The following is a 16,327-nucleotide window of genomic DNA, read 5'->3' as shown; positions in this document are numbered from 1 at the left end:
AGGATTCTATCTCTGTCTTACAGTGGAATTGTAGAAGTATTTTACCAAAAATGGATTCATTTAAAGTTTTAATAAATAGAAACAAATGCGATGCATTTTCCCTTTGTGAAACTTGGCTTACTTCAAATATTGATCTCAACTTCCATGATTTTAATATTATTCGCCTTGATCGAGACACCCCTTACGGAGGAGTACTTCTAGGGATTAAGAAGTGCTATTCTTTCTATCGTATTAACCTCCCCTCGGTCTCAGGCGTCGAAGCTGTCGCATGTCAAATGACAATACATGGTAAAGAGCTTTGTATTGCCTCAATATATATTCCTCCCAGAGCACAGGTTGGGCAACGGCTGCTCTTTGATTTAATAGAACTTCTTCCCTCGCCACGTTTGATTTTGGGAGACTTCAACTCTCATGGTGTGGTTTGGGGTTCCCCCTACAATGATAAGCGCTCCTCTTTAATCTATAACCTTTGCGATGACTTCGACATGACTATTTTGAACAACGGTGAAATGACACGTATCCCGAAACCTCCAGCGCGCCCAAGCGCTTTGGATCTATCCTTATGTTCGACGTCGCTACGGTTGGGTTGCACATGGAAGGTAATCCTCGATCCTCACGGTAGCGACCATTTGCCTATTCTTATTTCAATTAATAACGGGTCAACTCGCATGCGACCAGTTGACATTCCGTATGACCTCACACGGAATGTCGATTGGAAGTTATACGAGGAAATGATTTCAAAAGCGGTCGAGTCGATTCAACATCATCCACCACTTGAAGAATACAACCTCCTCGCGGGCTTGATTCTCGACGCCGCGTTGCAAGCCCAAACGAAGAAATATCCCGGCGTAACGATCAAAGAACGGCCTCCCACTCCGTGGTGGGACCAAGAGTGCTCCGATGTCTACACGCAAAGATCCGACGCGTTTTTTTGCCTACCAGAAGGGAGGTATACCCGACGACTATATACAGTATTCGGAGCTTGATACCAAGCTTAAAAGTTTGGCTAAAGCAAAGAAACGCGGATATTGGCGTCGGTTCGTGAACGAGACGTCGAGGGAGACATCGATGAGCACTCTTTGGAACACAGCCCGAAGAATGCGGAATCGCGTAACGGTCAACGAAAGCGAGGAGTCTTCAAGTCGGTGGATATTTGATTTTGCCAGGAAAGTATGTCCGGACTCTGTTCCTAAGCAAAACATTGTTCGCGATGCGTCTCCGGGCCACGACGCGATAGAATCACCTTTTACGATGGCAGAATTTTCAGTTGCCCTCCTGTCCTGTAACAATAACGCGCCTGGGTTAGATAGAATCAAATTCAACTTGTTGAAGAATCTACCCGGCAATGCCAAGAGGCGCTTGTTGAACTTGTTCAATAAGTTCCTTGAGCAAAACATTGTACCGCAGGATTGGAGGCAAGTGAATGTGATCGCCATCCAAAAACCAGGGAAACCAGCTTCTGATCACAACTCTTATAGGCCGATTGCAATGCTATCCTGTATCCGGAAATTGATGGAAAAAATGATACTCCGTCGTTTAGACCATTGGGTCGAATCAAATGGTCTACTATCAGATACTCAATTTGGCTTCCGCCGTGCCAAAGGGACGAATGATTGTCTTGCGTTGCTTTCAACATATTCGGCAGGTCCTGATGGAATTCCTGCTGTTGTTTTTAGTCGTTGTGCTACCACTCTTGCTGTTCCGTTATGCCACATTTTTAACAAGTCTTTTACGCAAGGAAAGTTTCCTGCAGTTTGGAAGCAGTCGCTGATGTTTCCCGTTTTAAAATCCGGCGACCGGCAAAACGTTAGAAATTATCGTGGCATCACTAGCCTTTCTGCTGGGTCTAAGCTATTCGAGATCATAGTAAGCGGTTATATGCTCTCCTGCACTAAGCACTATATTTCAACCACTCAGCATGGATTTATGCCGGGCCGCTCAGTCTGTACCAATTTGTTGGAGTTCACTTCGTCTTGCATCTCACAGATGGAACAAAAAGCTCAAGTTGATGCGATATACACCGACCTCAAAGCGGCTTTCGATCGTTTGAACCACTCAATACTCCTGCGTAAAATCTCACGCCTAGGTGCCTCCAGCTCGTTGCATGGTTGAGCTCGTATTTACGAGGAAGAGTTCTACGCGTATAACTGGGTTCTAGTATTTCATCGCAGTTTACTAACAAGTCAGGAGTTCCCCAAGGAAGTAATATGGGGCCCTTGCTATTTGCACTTTTTTTCAATGACGTGACACTGCTGCTGGGTGATGGCTGCAAGCTGGTGTATGCAGATGATTTGAAGTTGTTTCTGGAAGTTCTAACTATCGAAGACTGCCGTCGTCTACAAAATTTCTTGAATGTATTTACCAGCTGGTGTCGAAAAAACTGGCTTGTGGTTAGTATAACCAAATGCGAAGTTATAACCTTCCATCGTATTTTAAACCCTGTTATCTTCGACTATCGCATCGACGGATTGGAACTAAGGAGGGTTGATCATGTAAGGGATCTAGGTGTTCTTCTTGACACTAAACTTACATTCCACCTACATCACGCAACGATAATTTCGAAAGCTACACGCCAGCTTGGTTTCATATCTAAACTCGCCCGTGATTTAAATGATCCGCACTGCCTAAGAGCGCTTTACTGTTCATTAGTACGCTCACTAGTCGAGAACTGCAATCTGGTTTGGTTTCCTCACCAACTTACTTGGAACTTGCGGATTGAGCGTATCCAAAAACGCTTCGCCCGTATTGCATTACGTGAGCTCCCCTGGCGTGATCCTGCTGTGATCGGAATTGATACACTTGAGCACCGTCGCCGATTGCATCAAGCTGTGTTTATAGCTAAATTACTCCATGGAGAAATCGACTCACCGAAGCTCTTGTCTCTCGTGAACTTTCGTGCATCACAACGCGCTCTGCGTTCAACTGGATTTCTGCAGACCCCTTTTCATCGCACATCGTTCGGTTATAATGAGCCCGTCACCGCCTGTGTAAGAGCATTTGCTTGTGTTGAGCACTTGTTTGACTTCAACGAATCCGTGAATAAATTCGTGCAGAAGATTAAAAGAACGAACATTTTATGAACTTAACTCTAATATTGTAATATTTATTAAGACATTGGTCAGATAAATGGTAGAAATAAATAATAATAATAATAATAATAATAACAGATATTCAGCTGGCGTATGCTCGCAAAGAACAAATGGCGTCTGCGTTCTTGGACATTAAGGAGGCTTTTGATTCCGTTTCTATTGACATTCTTTCGAGTAAACTTCACCGACAAGGATTTCCTCCAATTTTGAACATTTTTTTGCACAATTTGTTGTCCGAAAAGCACATGCATTTTACGCACGGCGATTTGGCAACTTTTCGCATTAGCTACATGGGTCTTCCCCAGGGCTCATGTTTAAGCCCCCTTCTTTACAACTTTTATGTAAATGACATCGACGAATGCCTGGCAAACTCATGCACGATAAGACAACTTGCAGACGACAGTGTAATCTCTGTTACAGGAGCCAAAGCTGCCGATTTGCAAGGACCATTGCAAGATACCTTGAACAATTTGTCTGCTTGGTCTTTACAGCTAGGTATCGAATTCTCTCCGGAGAAGACTGAGATAGTAGTTTTTTCTAGGAAGCATGAACCTGCTCAGCTTCAAACACAATTAATGGGTAAAACGATTTCTCAGGTTTTGGTACACAAATATCTTGGTGTCTGGTTCGACTCTAAAGGCACCTGGGGTTGTCACGTGAGGTATCTGATGAAAAAATGTCAACAAAGAGTGAATTTTCTTCGTACAATAACCGGACAATGGTGGGGAGCCCATCCAGGAGACCTTATAAGGCTTTACCAAACAACGATATTGTCTGTTATTGAATACGGGTGTTTCTGCTTCCGCTCCGCAGCAAACACACATTTGATCAAACTGGAGCGAATACAATATCGTTGTTTGCGTATCGCCTTGGGTTGCATGCAGTCGACCCATACGATGAGTTTGGAGATCTTAGCTGGAGTACTACCATTGAAAAACCGCTTCTGGAGCCTGTCTTCTCGTATTCTTATCAAATGTGAGGTCTTGAACCGTCCCGTGATTGAAAATTTTGAAAGGTTAATCGAACTTAATTCTCAAACCCGTTTTATGACATTGTATTTCAATCACATGTCCCAAAATATTAACCCTTCTTCGAATATTCCAAATCGTGTCGACTTATCAAATACTTCTGATTCTACTGTGTTTTCGATACATCCATGATAGTAGAAACTCGTGGAATCCCGAATCATTTACGCGTGCAGCAGATCCCTAAAATTTTTTCCAATAAATATCGAAACATCAACTGCGACAATATGTACTACACTGACGGATCACTTCTTGATGGGTCCACTGGCTTCGGTATCTTCAATAACAATTTAACCGTCTCCCATAAGCTCGATAATCCTGCTTCTGTTTACGTCGCAGAATTGGCTGCAACTCAGTACACCCTAGGGATTATCGAAAAAATGCCCACGGACCATTATTTCATCTTTACGGACAGTCCCAGTTCCATTGAGGCTCTCCGATCGATGAAAGATGTTAAGCACTCTCCGAATTTCCTGGGGAAAATACGGGAACATCTGAGTGCTTTATCCGAAAAATCGTATCAGATTACCTTAGCGTGGGTCCCTTCTCACTGCTCGATACCGGGCAATGAGAAAGCGGACTCTTTGGCTAAGGTGGGCGCAACAAACGGTGAAATTTTTGAAAGACCAATTGCTTTTAATGAATTTTTCGCATTTGTACGTCAGAATACGATCATCAGTTGGCAAAATGCTTGGACCAGAGGGGAACTGAGAAGGTGGTTACATTCCATAATCCCCAAGGTGTCGACGAACCCGTGGTTCAAGGGGTTGGATGTAGGTCGGGATTTCATTTGCGTGATGTCCCGGCTTATGTCCAATCACTATAGATTTGACGCGCATCTCCGTTGGTTGGGCTCGGGGAAAGTGGTATCTGTGCCTGTGGTGAGGGTTATCACGACATAGAGCATGTGGTTTGGTCATGCCCTGTACACCGTGACGCCAGGTCTAAATTAATAGCTTCCTTGCAGGCCGAAAGTAGGCAGCCGGCTGTTCTTGTTCGTGATGTCTTGGCGAGCCGTGACCTATCCTACATGTCCCTTATATACGTTTTCCTGAAATCCATCCACGCCCCAGTTTAATCCTATTCCCTTCCGCCTACATCCAACCAAACGACAAGAACACGTTAAGACCCCGGATCCGGAAACAGCAACTAGACCCGCACGATACTCTCAGGTCCCGAGGGAGACAACCCAATATGCCAGTCCGTAATATCTTGGCCCAGCAGCGGAACATATTCAATATGCTGCTTACCTATGGCGATGGAAAACCATCAAACAACAAATCAGTGCTTTTAATGCAAAACATTCTAGCTTTAAGTTAGATTTAGTTTCAGCTCGTAGTCAGCAGCGAGGATAAAAAATTTGCTTTTAGTTATTAAGATACTTTAGAAAGTAAGCTACCAGATATAATTGGCGCCGTTAAACATTAAATTGTATTTGTGCCGTGTCAAATAAATTATAGATGAAGAAAAAAAAATAAAATGTTGTGACTTTGATTACATTGATTTAAATTGATGATATTAATTGATGATTGATTTATTCAAAAATCGACATTCTATCCTATAAAAAAATATAAAATACCGGTTGTTAAGAGTTGCTGTCGTGGTTTCATTATAGGATATTTGCATTTTTCTTCAAAAAATGGTGATTATTGCAGCTCTTTTTTGCAACAAAACTGGACCCTGTATCTAAGCTATACGTTTTATAGAGCAACTCAAAAGTTTTCATTTGATGTTATTAAAAAATGCGCCGTTTTAGTAACAACCGAGAAAATTTCATTATTCATACATGTTTTAAATCATTATTTAAACCCATTGTGTCAGGAGCGCAGCTCCGTTTTGCATCGATATCCCCCAATCGAGCTTCAATTTCCAGGGTTTGTTCATCCATGTAATAATTTTTACATATAAGTTTTTTTGGGAAAGGAGTTAGTGGAGTGAAATGCAGAGTGGGACTCAGGTGTTGGGGGCCCGGGACAGAAATTTTCGTGGGGTCTCTTTTCTCAAATAAATTAGTTCATGAAAAATAATTTAACGCTTCGCTGGAAGGTGACGAGCAAAACAAAAAAAAAAGTCTCCAACCTATATTCACGTCTGGTCTAGAACCAGGGGGGCCCTCGTGTCGAAAGGCCCGAGGCATTTGCCCCCCTCCCCCCACTTAAATCCGGGCCTGATGGAATGGCATTTTAAGCTCTAATGTCCAGGTGCTGCTTAAATCATAATGTTACTGTAGCTTTGAGTAGAATGCATCAATTTTTCTGCAATTTGGTATGCTTATTGTATCACTAGCTGAATGTACCCGGCCTTGCTCGTGTAAACATTTCTGCTTTTTTTATAATTTTCTATAATCCCATATATGTTTTCGAGCCCGAGCATTTCAAATAATATTTCTATTTTAGTAATAAACTTGCTTATATACCACCTTTTTCGTTGATTCACAATCGATGCGGAGGCATTCCAATTGGGTCGAGTGAGTTCAAAAATTCCGTTGGAAAATGGATTGCCTCATCAGCATCTTCGACGGTATCGATTAACTTACAATAAACTCAAATTACACTCAAATTACATAATCAATAGCCTAGGCTCATCTCTAATAGTTAAAATTATTGCTTGCTATGTCTTCTCGTTTTACTTTTTTTGTGTAAACAATATCAATATCATCGTTATAGTTGAACATCAGTCTTCATGAATTAATTAATAATTTGGAGAAACGGGGACTATCTCCAGATTTTTCCCAAGTTTTGAATAACTTCCAGTGCAGAAAAAAACCTTTGCTATACCAAACGTTCGGACACCAATTTTCGATTTAGGGGAATCAGCTCTGACTTATGAACCTAATATCAGGGAGTATTTGAATATTTTTCTTCAGGAATTTGAAAATAGCGTTGGACGCCCGTTGTCATTTTCTGAACATAGTTCTCTTTCTAGAAATAGTTCGCTTTTTACGCGGTTTTTTACGCGGATTCCGGAATTTACGCGGTATTTATTTTTGCGTGGATTTCGGTTTCCCTTTACTCGGAATGCAGAATTAACGCTGTTTTTTTATGCGTATTCCGGAATTTACGCGGTTTTATTTTACACGGATTCCGGAATTTACGCGGTTTTTTTACGCGGTATGTATCCCCCGCGTAAAAAGTTGCTTTAATGTATTGACATTAGTTAACCATTTTACTTAGTTTTACACAGCTTGACAGAAAGCAGAAATCGCGGAATTGATTTCTAAACAACGTTTCAATATTACGTCCAAGCCTTCTTCTGTATTCTAGTAACCTTTCCAGAAAATGTAATCCGCCATGCACGATTTAAAAATTTTGGCCGGAGATGAATATTTGGATTCTGGACGTCATCTTAAATTTGAAAATATACATATTGCAGAGCATATATTCGTTTTTCATAAAACTCTAAAACCGGAAGTCGTCATATTGAATTTAAAAAATGTCATGGGATTTTTAGTTCTGCTTTTTAAAAGATCCGGGTTCCGGAAATACCAATGTTTGGAGGTTTGTAAACGTTTTCTACAGTTGTATACAGCTTCCCAGCAACCAAAAGTCGCCAAAAACATCAGGAATCATATTCCGGTCCCTAGACATCAACTTCTGGCCATGACCGACCGAGGCCGTGGAAGTTATCGTACCTCTTCATAAAGTTTCCATAGGGCACTAAAAGACCTGATTTTCTTATAAATTAAGACCCCCTTCCTCTTTGATAGCTGCTCCTTTCTCTTTTCGACATCATGTTCCGGTCTCTGGAAATCAGTTTCCGGTCTCCAGATATGACCAAAGGCCTAAAAACCATCGTATTCATTCAGAAAGTTCCCATAATGCATGAAAATAGATTTTTCGATCAATTAAGACCCTCTCCTCCTTTGGGGGTTGCACCTCCTTCTTCACACTATTTCTATGACCACTTTCTCTGTACAAAGAACACGTATGTCAAGTTTGGTTAAAATCGGTACAATCATTCGAGAGTTATGCTGGAACATACATACATACATACAAAACTTTTTTTAAATAAAAAGCTGGATTGTAGGAGCTCTTATCTTATTTGATCGATGCCCTTAACTAAATTTTTATTCGGTAATAGTTGAGCTTCAGCAACTTTTCCAAACATATTTTTTATCCAAAACGCTAAATTGGACTCTCCGTTATCAAATTATGCAAGAAATATGTCAAGAAATCGTTCCAAAAACGGATCAAAGCAGGTTGGATGTTTTGAAACACTCCTCTAGGAACATTTGCACGAAAGCCGATTTTCGGCTGCAAACAGACGTCACTACGTTTCAAAAAAGGCCATTATTTGGAAATATATGATCGATTTTCGTATGACGACGTCATTCCGATTCTGAAAATACCCATATTGCCAAGCATATAATTCAATTATTAATATTCGCAGATTTCCAGAAACCGGAAGTCGGCAACCCAAGTTTCAAAGTATCGTCAGATAACGATAACCGGTTCTAAAGAGTCATTTTTGCTCCGAAAACTGCAACATTGGGGGGTTTGTGAGTGTTTTCCACAGCTTTAAATGGCTTCCCAGAAACCGGAAGTCGCCATCTTGGATTGAAAATGGCATCGAACATCATGTTTCGGTCTCTGGACATCAACTTCCGGCCTCCAAATATGACCAAGAACCCGAAAATCATCAAATTTCAATGAAAGGTTTCCATTACGTATGAAAATTTATTACTTTTGACCCCCTCCTTCTTTAAAGGTGACCCCTCCCCCTATCCAATGTTTCTATGACCACTTCCTTTACACAAAGAAATCGGTTCAGGCCTTCGAGAGTTATGCTGGAACATACATACATACATACATACAAAACTTCTCTTTTATATAAATAGATTAAGAATGTTTGAAGTACTGGCTACTAGAGATGGTCGGGTTTGGCTTTTTTCAAACCCGTACCCGAATTTTGTTTTTCGGTTGAAACCCGAACCAGACCTGAACCCGAATTTTTTTTTCCGATCAAACCCGAACCCGAAAATTTTATTTTCGGGAAACCCGAACCCGACCCGAACCGGAAGCTGTGAAACCCGAGCTCGACCCGAACCCGAGATTGTTTTTTTTTTTGGAGGTCAATTTTTTAAACCAATTGGAGACTGGGATGTTATAGAGCTATAGCCTGCTTTAGCCAGCAAATTAAATGTAGGTACAACATGGAGTTGCGCTCCTTGTGTAACAGGTTCAAATGATGGTCTAAGCCTTGTTATGAGAAAAATCGATTTTTTTAAACGATGCACTTTTTGAATACGTCCATTGAAAGCTCTTGAGATGATTTATAAAACGTATTGTTTAATGTAAGACCTTGTTCTAATGACAAAAAAAACTCTAAAAATCACCATGTTTTTGAAGAAAAATGTAAATATCTAATTATGTAACCTCGACAGCACCTTTCAATAACCGACATTGTATATTTTTATAGGATAGAATTACTATATTAAATTTTAGAGAAATCGATTCAGCGTACAAAAAGTTATAGCTTTTTTTGTCTTTTCAGCAATTTTGGACTAAAAATTTTCGAGTTTCGGTTTCGGTTTCAACACTATCTGATCGGGCCCCCAGCACCTAAATCTCTTGATAAGAGTTCATAGTTCCCATTCCACCAGCTTTTCAATTACAAAAAAAAAATGTCTGAAAAAGATTGTTCTGGACCCCTCGAAAGAACGTTTAGATTTTAGTAGCATATTAAAGGGGGCACCTTGAGCTTTCGAATGATGAGTATAAGAGTGATACTAATTTTTTTCGGATAAGTTTCTTCTACCAGAGACACCGTGACAGCAGCACCTTCTTGGGGGGCTTGGTGTGTGTAATGAAATTCACCTCGGAGCTCACTTCCTTCGTGGGAGAAGTGAAATACGAAGTATCCTGCCAGTCGTTGCCATTCAGGGTGAGATAGGTCTCGTCGTCCATCACCACTGCCACGTCGTGATTCGCTCGGAAAATCGACTTGACCTTCTTATTCAACCACTGTCGCTGCGTCATTGCCTGCGGCTCTGAGACCAGTGGACGGGACTGCCGCTTCTTGACATGTATGTCCATGTTCTCCAGATACTTTTTCACTGTTTTACCGCATGCACCAACCTCCCGGCCAAGTGCACGCAGCGATTAAGCAACCTTTGAAGCTTCTTGTCGCTCAGGGTCGTTGGCCGTCCGGAACCGGGCTTTCTTTCGATGCTCGATCGTTGTCCAATAGTGTCAAGATGTCGTAGATGCCGGAACGGGCATACCCGGCGGCCACAAAGTGCCGCACGATGTTCGTTTTTGACGCGGCGGAGTACCGTTCTTTGACCGTAGCTTCACTTTTTTCGCCATCACAGTTAGAGTTTGACTGATAGAGCTGTCAAATTTTTTTGCTAACTCATGGGTTACTACGATTGATGTTGCATGAGTAGTTTCATCACTGCCTAATTTTTTCCATTTTTTTATCGCAAACGTTAAGTTCTACTTCAACAATTTTGTCGCGGAAACTGAGGTGGAATCGATAAATAAAATGAAGAAAGAACTCGAATGGCTTCAAGTGTAGTGTCTTTAGCAAAGTTTCAGTTGATCTCAAAACAAGAAACATTGCCAAAGACACCATGTTTCTTTCGCTTACTCATTTCGAGCTACACAAAGTTTTTTGTAAAAATGCATTAAAAATCGCAATTTTCGTTTTAACTTTTTTCCCAGATTTTTTCGAACCTCTAAATTTCCATCCAGAGATGCAAAAAAAATGCTTGCAAGTTCCATGCTTGTCAATTATTTTCCTGAATTTGGGTAAAGATTTTGAAAAATAGTTTCTTATTTTCTTATAAAGGTAACATGGGATCAGTTTTTGCTGCTTTTTTGCCTTTCTTTTTGAGACCGGCAGAGGTTATCAATATCTGTACAATAACAATAATTCAAAAAGGCAAAATCGCAATTTTTTCGGGAAACATTCACTTGAACTTCCAAAACTTGATGACCTTTGGAAGATTTTTTTTCGGTTCTGAGATTATTGCAGTTTTTTTGTGTTTGCTTATCCTCGAAAGCATTTCTTTATGATTTTGAGCTTAATTTACACTTTGGCACATTTTTACCTTCAATTTTGTAACTTATGAAAAGCTCTTTAGAAGCGTTTCTAGAACCCAATCTCAAATCATTTTCTTTGTTTTTGTGGTCTTTGGAAGCACTTTTACTTATTCTTGGTTGTTTTCTTTTCTATTTCAGCGAATTTTGATTTTCTGGTCTTCAATAACGCATAACAGTTGTTTAGCAGTTGAGTTTAGTCTGAAATTATTTTCATTTTTTCCTTAATTTATACAACCATTTTTGACAATTCTAAGCCTTAATTGGGAACATGAAGTTGGAATTTGCAACCTTTAGAAGCGTTGTACGTTTGTCCGTAACCTGATTGTTCTTGTCCTCCAGAAACATTTTGCGGAAATTTACTATAAAATTTTAAAATGATGAAAAATCGAAATGTTTTTTTTTTTCAATTATTATTAAGCGCATAATAATATTTACAGTATGCAGAAAAAAAGTGTGATCAAGAAAAATTATTCTAACCCTTCTCATCAACTTCGAATTTTCAAGTGTTTTATTTCCCTTCTCATTTTTAGATTGTTCGATTTCCTGATCCCAAGGAGACCAAAACAAGCGAAACACGCGGCGAAAACCAGAACACGAAACCAACAAGCCCAAAAAACCGGCTCCGGGTAACGCCAGATGGCCGACTACTGCCACAGCGGGGGCAGCAGTACGGTCAGCAGCAGCACTGGGAGCTGTCTGAGCTCGTTTCGGCGCCCGGTGGTAATGGGTGGCTATCAGCATCACCGGTTGCATCGGCATCACGGTTCCCATCCGGCACTGCTGCGGATAGCGGCAACAACCGGGGGTGGCGATATCAACGACGATGCCGTCGGCGTGCGGCCACATTCGGTCGCGATGACGACGGCTGCGGCAGCGAAAGCACTGGGAACAATGGTGATTGACCACCGGGTTCGGATTGTACGGTTAAATCGGCCACCACAGCATAGCACAGTCGGAGGCAGTAACTTTGGGTTCTCCATTCGGGGAGGCCTCGAGTACGGGACAGGATTTTTCGTTTCCGCGGTGGAAAGTGGCAGCGAAGCGGAGCGGCAGGGGTTGAAGGTAAGCAAGGGGTTTCTTTGCGCTCTAGTAGGCATTGGGATGGCTGTGAAATTTACGCCCAAAACTGGTCTAGCTAATTTTAATTGAAATTTCATTTTCGAAATTATCTTGATTGAAAAGCATTGATCGGACTAAAAACGAGGTAGATTTTATTGAACCATGCTTGCAACTTACTGACCAGTGCTTTCTGCACTCAGCGGAGTAAAACAAACGGGAACCATCGTCTGCGTGTCTGCATTCACAAGATAAGAAGTTCGTACGTGACACTATTTCACATCTGGAAGGCAGGCAGCGCGTTGTTCCGGTTGTTCCTTTTTGTTGACTCGTTTTTTTTTTATTTATTATTTACTCCTCCGCAATGCAGACAGAGAGTCTCCGATAACAAGGTTTGCAATTTTGCATACGATGCTGTTACGAAGAGATATCTGTGAAGGTGGGATCAAATAACAGCGTGAAAAGCATGCCATGCCAACTACTGTCAAAGCATAAACTTATACGACGTTAAATGTTATACTTTATTGATTGTTTCGATTTTTCCCCTCCTCCCACCAGCTTGGCGATCAAATCGTGCGAGTCAACGGCTACCATGTGGACGATGCTGTTCACCGGGAATTGGCACACTTTGTAGCCAACCAGGAGCGACTGGTGCTGAAAGTTCGTAGCGTCGGAATCATTCCGGTGAAGGAGTAAGTATATCGAATAGGGTTTACGGCAACTATGGCAACCTATTAATCGTGTCATTTCAGGCGCTCGATAGACTCATTAACCTGGCACGTGGTGTCCTACAATGGTGCCTCGGTGGTGTCCAGCAACAGTGCGGAGCGAACGAGCTGCGGCAGCAGTACTACCAGCAGTACAGGTTCCGGTACGGTAGAAGAACAACCCGGTGCGGCTGGTTCCTGCCGTGAGCTACTGATTACACTTTCGGTACCACCAAGGACTAAGCTGGGATGCGGCATCTGCAAGGGCCCAGACTGGCGGCCGGGTATTTTCGTTCAGTTCACAAAGGAGGGTGGTGTGGCACGGGAAGCCGGTCTGCGGCCGGGTGATCAGATTATGTCCTGCAATGGACGTGAATTTGCTGATATCACTTTCGCCGAGGCGGTCAGCATTATGAAGGCTTCCAGCTTGCTGGAGTTGAGGGTTCGACCCGGGGTGGGAATCGATATGTTCCCTGGGGAGTCCAGCGGGTACAACAGTAGTGCAAGTAGCGTCAACGGGGATTCCAGTCCCTGTTGGGGAGACTCAACCGCGAAGCGGTTAAGTATCGTAAGAGAGGAGTCGATCTCCAATGAGCGCCGGGCCAAGCTGGGCACCAAAGGAGTCGCCAACGGGAGACGAAACAATACGACGATCATTGAATTTTCCGAAAACGGAACCGTTATTAACAATTCAAACAGTTCGGACAAAAAGCAACTCAACGGAGAAAACAATAGCAGCGGAACGGGAGAATCGAAGAAACTGGCGGATATTTGTTTCGTTTCTAAGCAAAGCGAAACAAAAACGATCATTGTCGAAGTTCATCGGAGCGCGTCTACCAGTTCGATCCCCACTGGGTCACCTCCCGGTGGAGGTTCCGTTTCACACATTCCACCACCGCCGCCCCTGTTTGCGGACAAAATACCACCACCTCCACCGCCCAGTAACGGTTGCGGTCTTAGCAGTGGTTATTCGACTACCAATAGCGCCAAATCTAGTTCCGCCGGTAGCCGTCAACAGCAGCGGAGCCCTTCCGCGGTCAGTCTGGCGGACTCGAGCGCCAGTAGTGGCATCGACTGTGGCGGTGGCGGTGGTGGTGGTGGCCTTGGCAGTGCAATCTCCGAGGAACTGAAGCGAAGAGCGCAGAAAAAGGGAACATCACTGTCGTCCGCACTGGAACCGGCGGCTGCGCTAACTGAACTGGAAAATAGGTTAAAAGAGAAACGTTTCAGGCCACCGAACAGCGGCGGCAGTGACGCTGCAAGACACTCTGCCCTAATGGACGAATTCAAGGCGGTGCATAAGCGCATGTTCAAGAATGGTTTTGACAATGCTGAACTTAAGGTAGGAGGGTATTTTACACTTTCCAATTCGCAAAATTACCTTTTTCTTTTTTTTCCAGAAATCACCTTCCAAAGACAAGTTACCAACGGATGACGTGGCCCCAGCAAGCACCGTTTCCACAACCAAGGGAACCATGGGTCGAATGGCTGCCACCGAATTGGCCAAAGCGAACGGTGACGTAGCCGAGCTGGAATCGATCGAATCATTCAAGATGACTGAATCATCGCCAACGCCGGTTCGGCCACCGTCCTACTATTTCTGTCCCCAGAACACTGGACCACAGACTATGAAAAAAACTTTGAAACCGATCGCGGTTACCATCAGCGAGTACGAACCGACAAAAGGCAGCAATCGTGCCGACAATTCGTCCACCACCAGCAGCAGCAACGCGTCTTGCTCGATCGGCAGGTTGCGCAACGAGCTGGAGAAGACACTATCGATGTCGAACCTGCGGCTGCGGTGTGAATCGCGGGAGAGTCTGGTCGAGCGGGTCCAGGTCGGATCGACGTGTGCCGAACAGCAACAGGTGGAACACAGCAAACTCAACCGGAGCTCGTCGGTTGCCACTACTGGAGTCGGCCGGATCGGCACCAGCCAGCCAAACGCGCGATCCGTTTCCAGTGGCAATCGGATTACGATTGCTATTTCCGGCAGTGGTGGGGCGGCCAATCGGAAGTGAGCGATGTAATATGTAACGGAAATTCGAGATTTTTTTTTGTTAAGGATGAATTGTCCCTATTGGAGGGATCAACTTGTTTGTGTTTCGTGATGCGAATTGTAAAGAAAAAGCTACAAGCTTTTTTCGTCATGGTAAGCAAAGTTGCTCTCTTCTCTTGAAAGATATGCTCAAAAACTATTGATAAAAATATATATTTATAATAATGTTTATGCTCAACCTATGCATCTTTCGGTTGTGTGGAAAGGAAAGAACGCCGAGAAGCATGATCGTAGGTTGCGTGCAAGCTTGGTTGCAAGCTTTGCTTGCAAGATCAGCGCAGTTTTAGTTTAAAAGATAGTTATCGACTTGTTTGCAGTTAAATTATTAAGAGCAAGCGCACCGGTGAGTTGCCATTTGAGTTGCTATTTTCACAACGTTGGCCGTTGCTATTTTGGATAGCAACCGATTTTCGCACCGGTCGTTGCTAATGGGGATTACCAATTCCACTATTTCTTTTTCACACCGGCAGTTGCCAATTTCTGAAGACCGTCACTAGCCAGCGTTGGCAAAATGTTTGTTTGTGATGTATTTCGATTATTTTTTGCGGATCTAGTAATAACCAACTTATCCGTCAGTCAATCGTTTCCGGAATGATCTACGTTCTTTCTACTTCATAAAATGTTCCCTCCATTTCACATAACTTTGTTTCCGTTCTCCCAAGTTATCGATAACATAATTTTTTTGCAGATTTTTTTACTTGTGCGTACATAAATTTTTTCATTCTTATATGTTTATTTAAAGAAATTTCGTAAAACTGGGCACGTCCCGCAACGTTGGCTTAAATGACTATTGTACTGAAAGCTGGCGAACTGTCATTAGTTGTATTTTGTATTTTATGCTGTCTGGGTTCCACAGTTTGCTATTATTATTTGAAAATTTGCCGCCAAAAAGAACTTAAATATAGAACGCGTAAATTGTTTTCGATTATTTGATTGATTCTAGTGATGAAGAAAGTGATTTCGCAAAACAAATTTCCTTATACGCGATTAAGAAAATGGTTTTTGGAAAGATTCAGGGCGACTCTCAGCCTAGTAAATACCCAAAAACCGCCATACGGAGGAAGGTGCCATCCAGCGTTTTCACAACGGTCTACACCGATGACCATTCCCAACGCCGCTTTCGAACGCATCTTAGGTTGTTTTTGAAGATTGAAACAGCGGTAAAGGAGAAAAATGGTTTTTTATACAACGACCGAACGAAACGGGAAAATAGTTGGTAATACTCCCGAGCAGATTTGCTTAAACCTTCCAGGTTTATTGAATAATATTGGCCAATCTTGTGAGGATTTGAGCTTTCCGCATCGTTTAGGTTGCAGACCGAAATGCCAGCCAAAATGGTCATCTC

At 42.6% G+C, this 16,327-nt stretch overlaps 1 protein-coding gene across 7 annotated transcripts in view; it reads left to right on the top strand.

Moving 5' to 3' along the window:
• Positions 1-15,160, top strand: part of LOC129717488 (uncharacterized) — a 90,989-nt gene extending 75,829 nt beyond the window's left edge. For all 7 annotated transcript variants that reach the window (XM_055667418.1, XM_055667422.1, XM_055667421.1 and 4 more), the window contains 4 exons: positions 11,691-12,222; positions 12,775-12,908; positions 12,969-14,265; positions 14,324-15,160. In XM_055667418.1, the coding sequence (XP_055523393.1) occupies positions 11,797-12,222; positions 12,775-12,908; positions 12,969-14,265; positions 14,324-14,944 (2,478 nt within the window). In that variant the 5' untranslated portion in view covers positions 11,691-11,796 and the 3' untranslated portion in view covers positions 14,945-15,160. The remainder of the gene's footprint in view (positions 1-11,690; positions 12,223-12,774; positions 12,909-12,968; positions 14,266-14,323) is intronic.
• The last annotated feature ends 1,167 nt before the right edge of the window (positions 15,161-16,327 follow it).

The sequence above is a fragment of the Wyeomyia smithii genome, chromosome 1 (genome assembly GCF_029784165.1).
Source record: "Wyeomyia smithii strain HCP4-BCI-WySm-NY-G18 chromosome 1, ASM2978416v1, whole genome shotgun sequence".
In the NCBI taxonomy this organism is placed as follows: domain Eukaryota; kingdom Metazoa; phylum Arthropoda; class Insecta; order Diptera; family Culicidae; genus Wyeomyia; species Wyeomyia smithii.
Note: the sequence above shows the minus strand (reverse complement) of the source record. Positions and strands in the feature narration are given on the sequence as shown.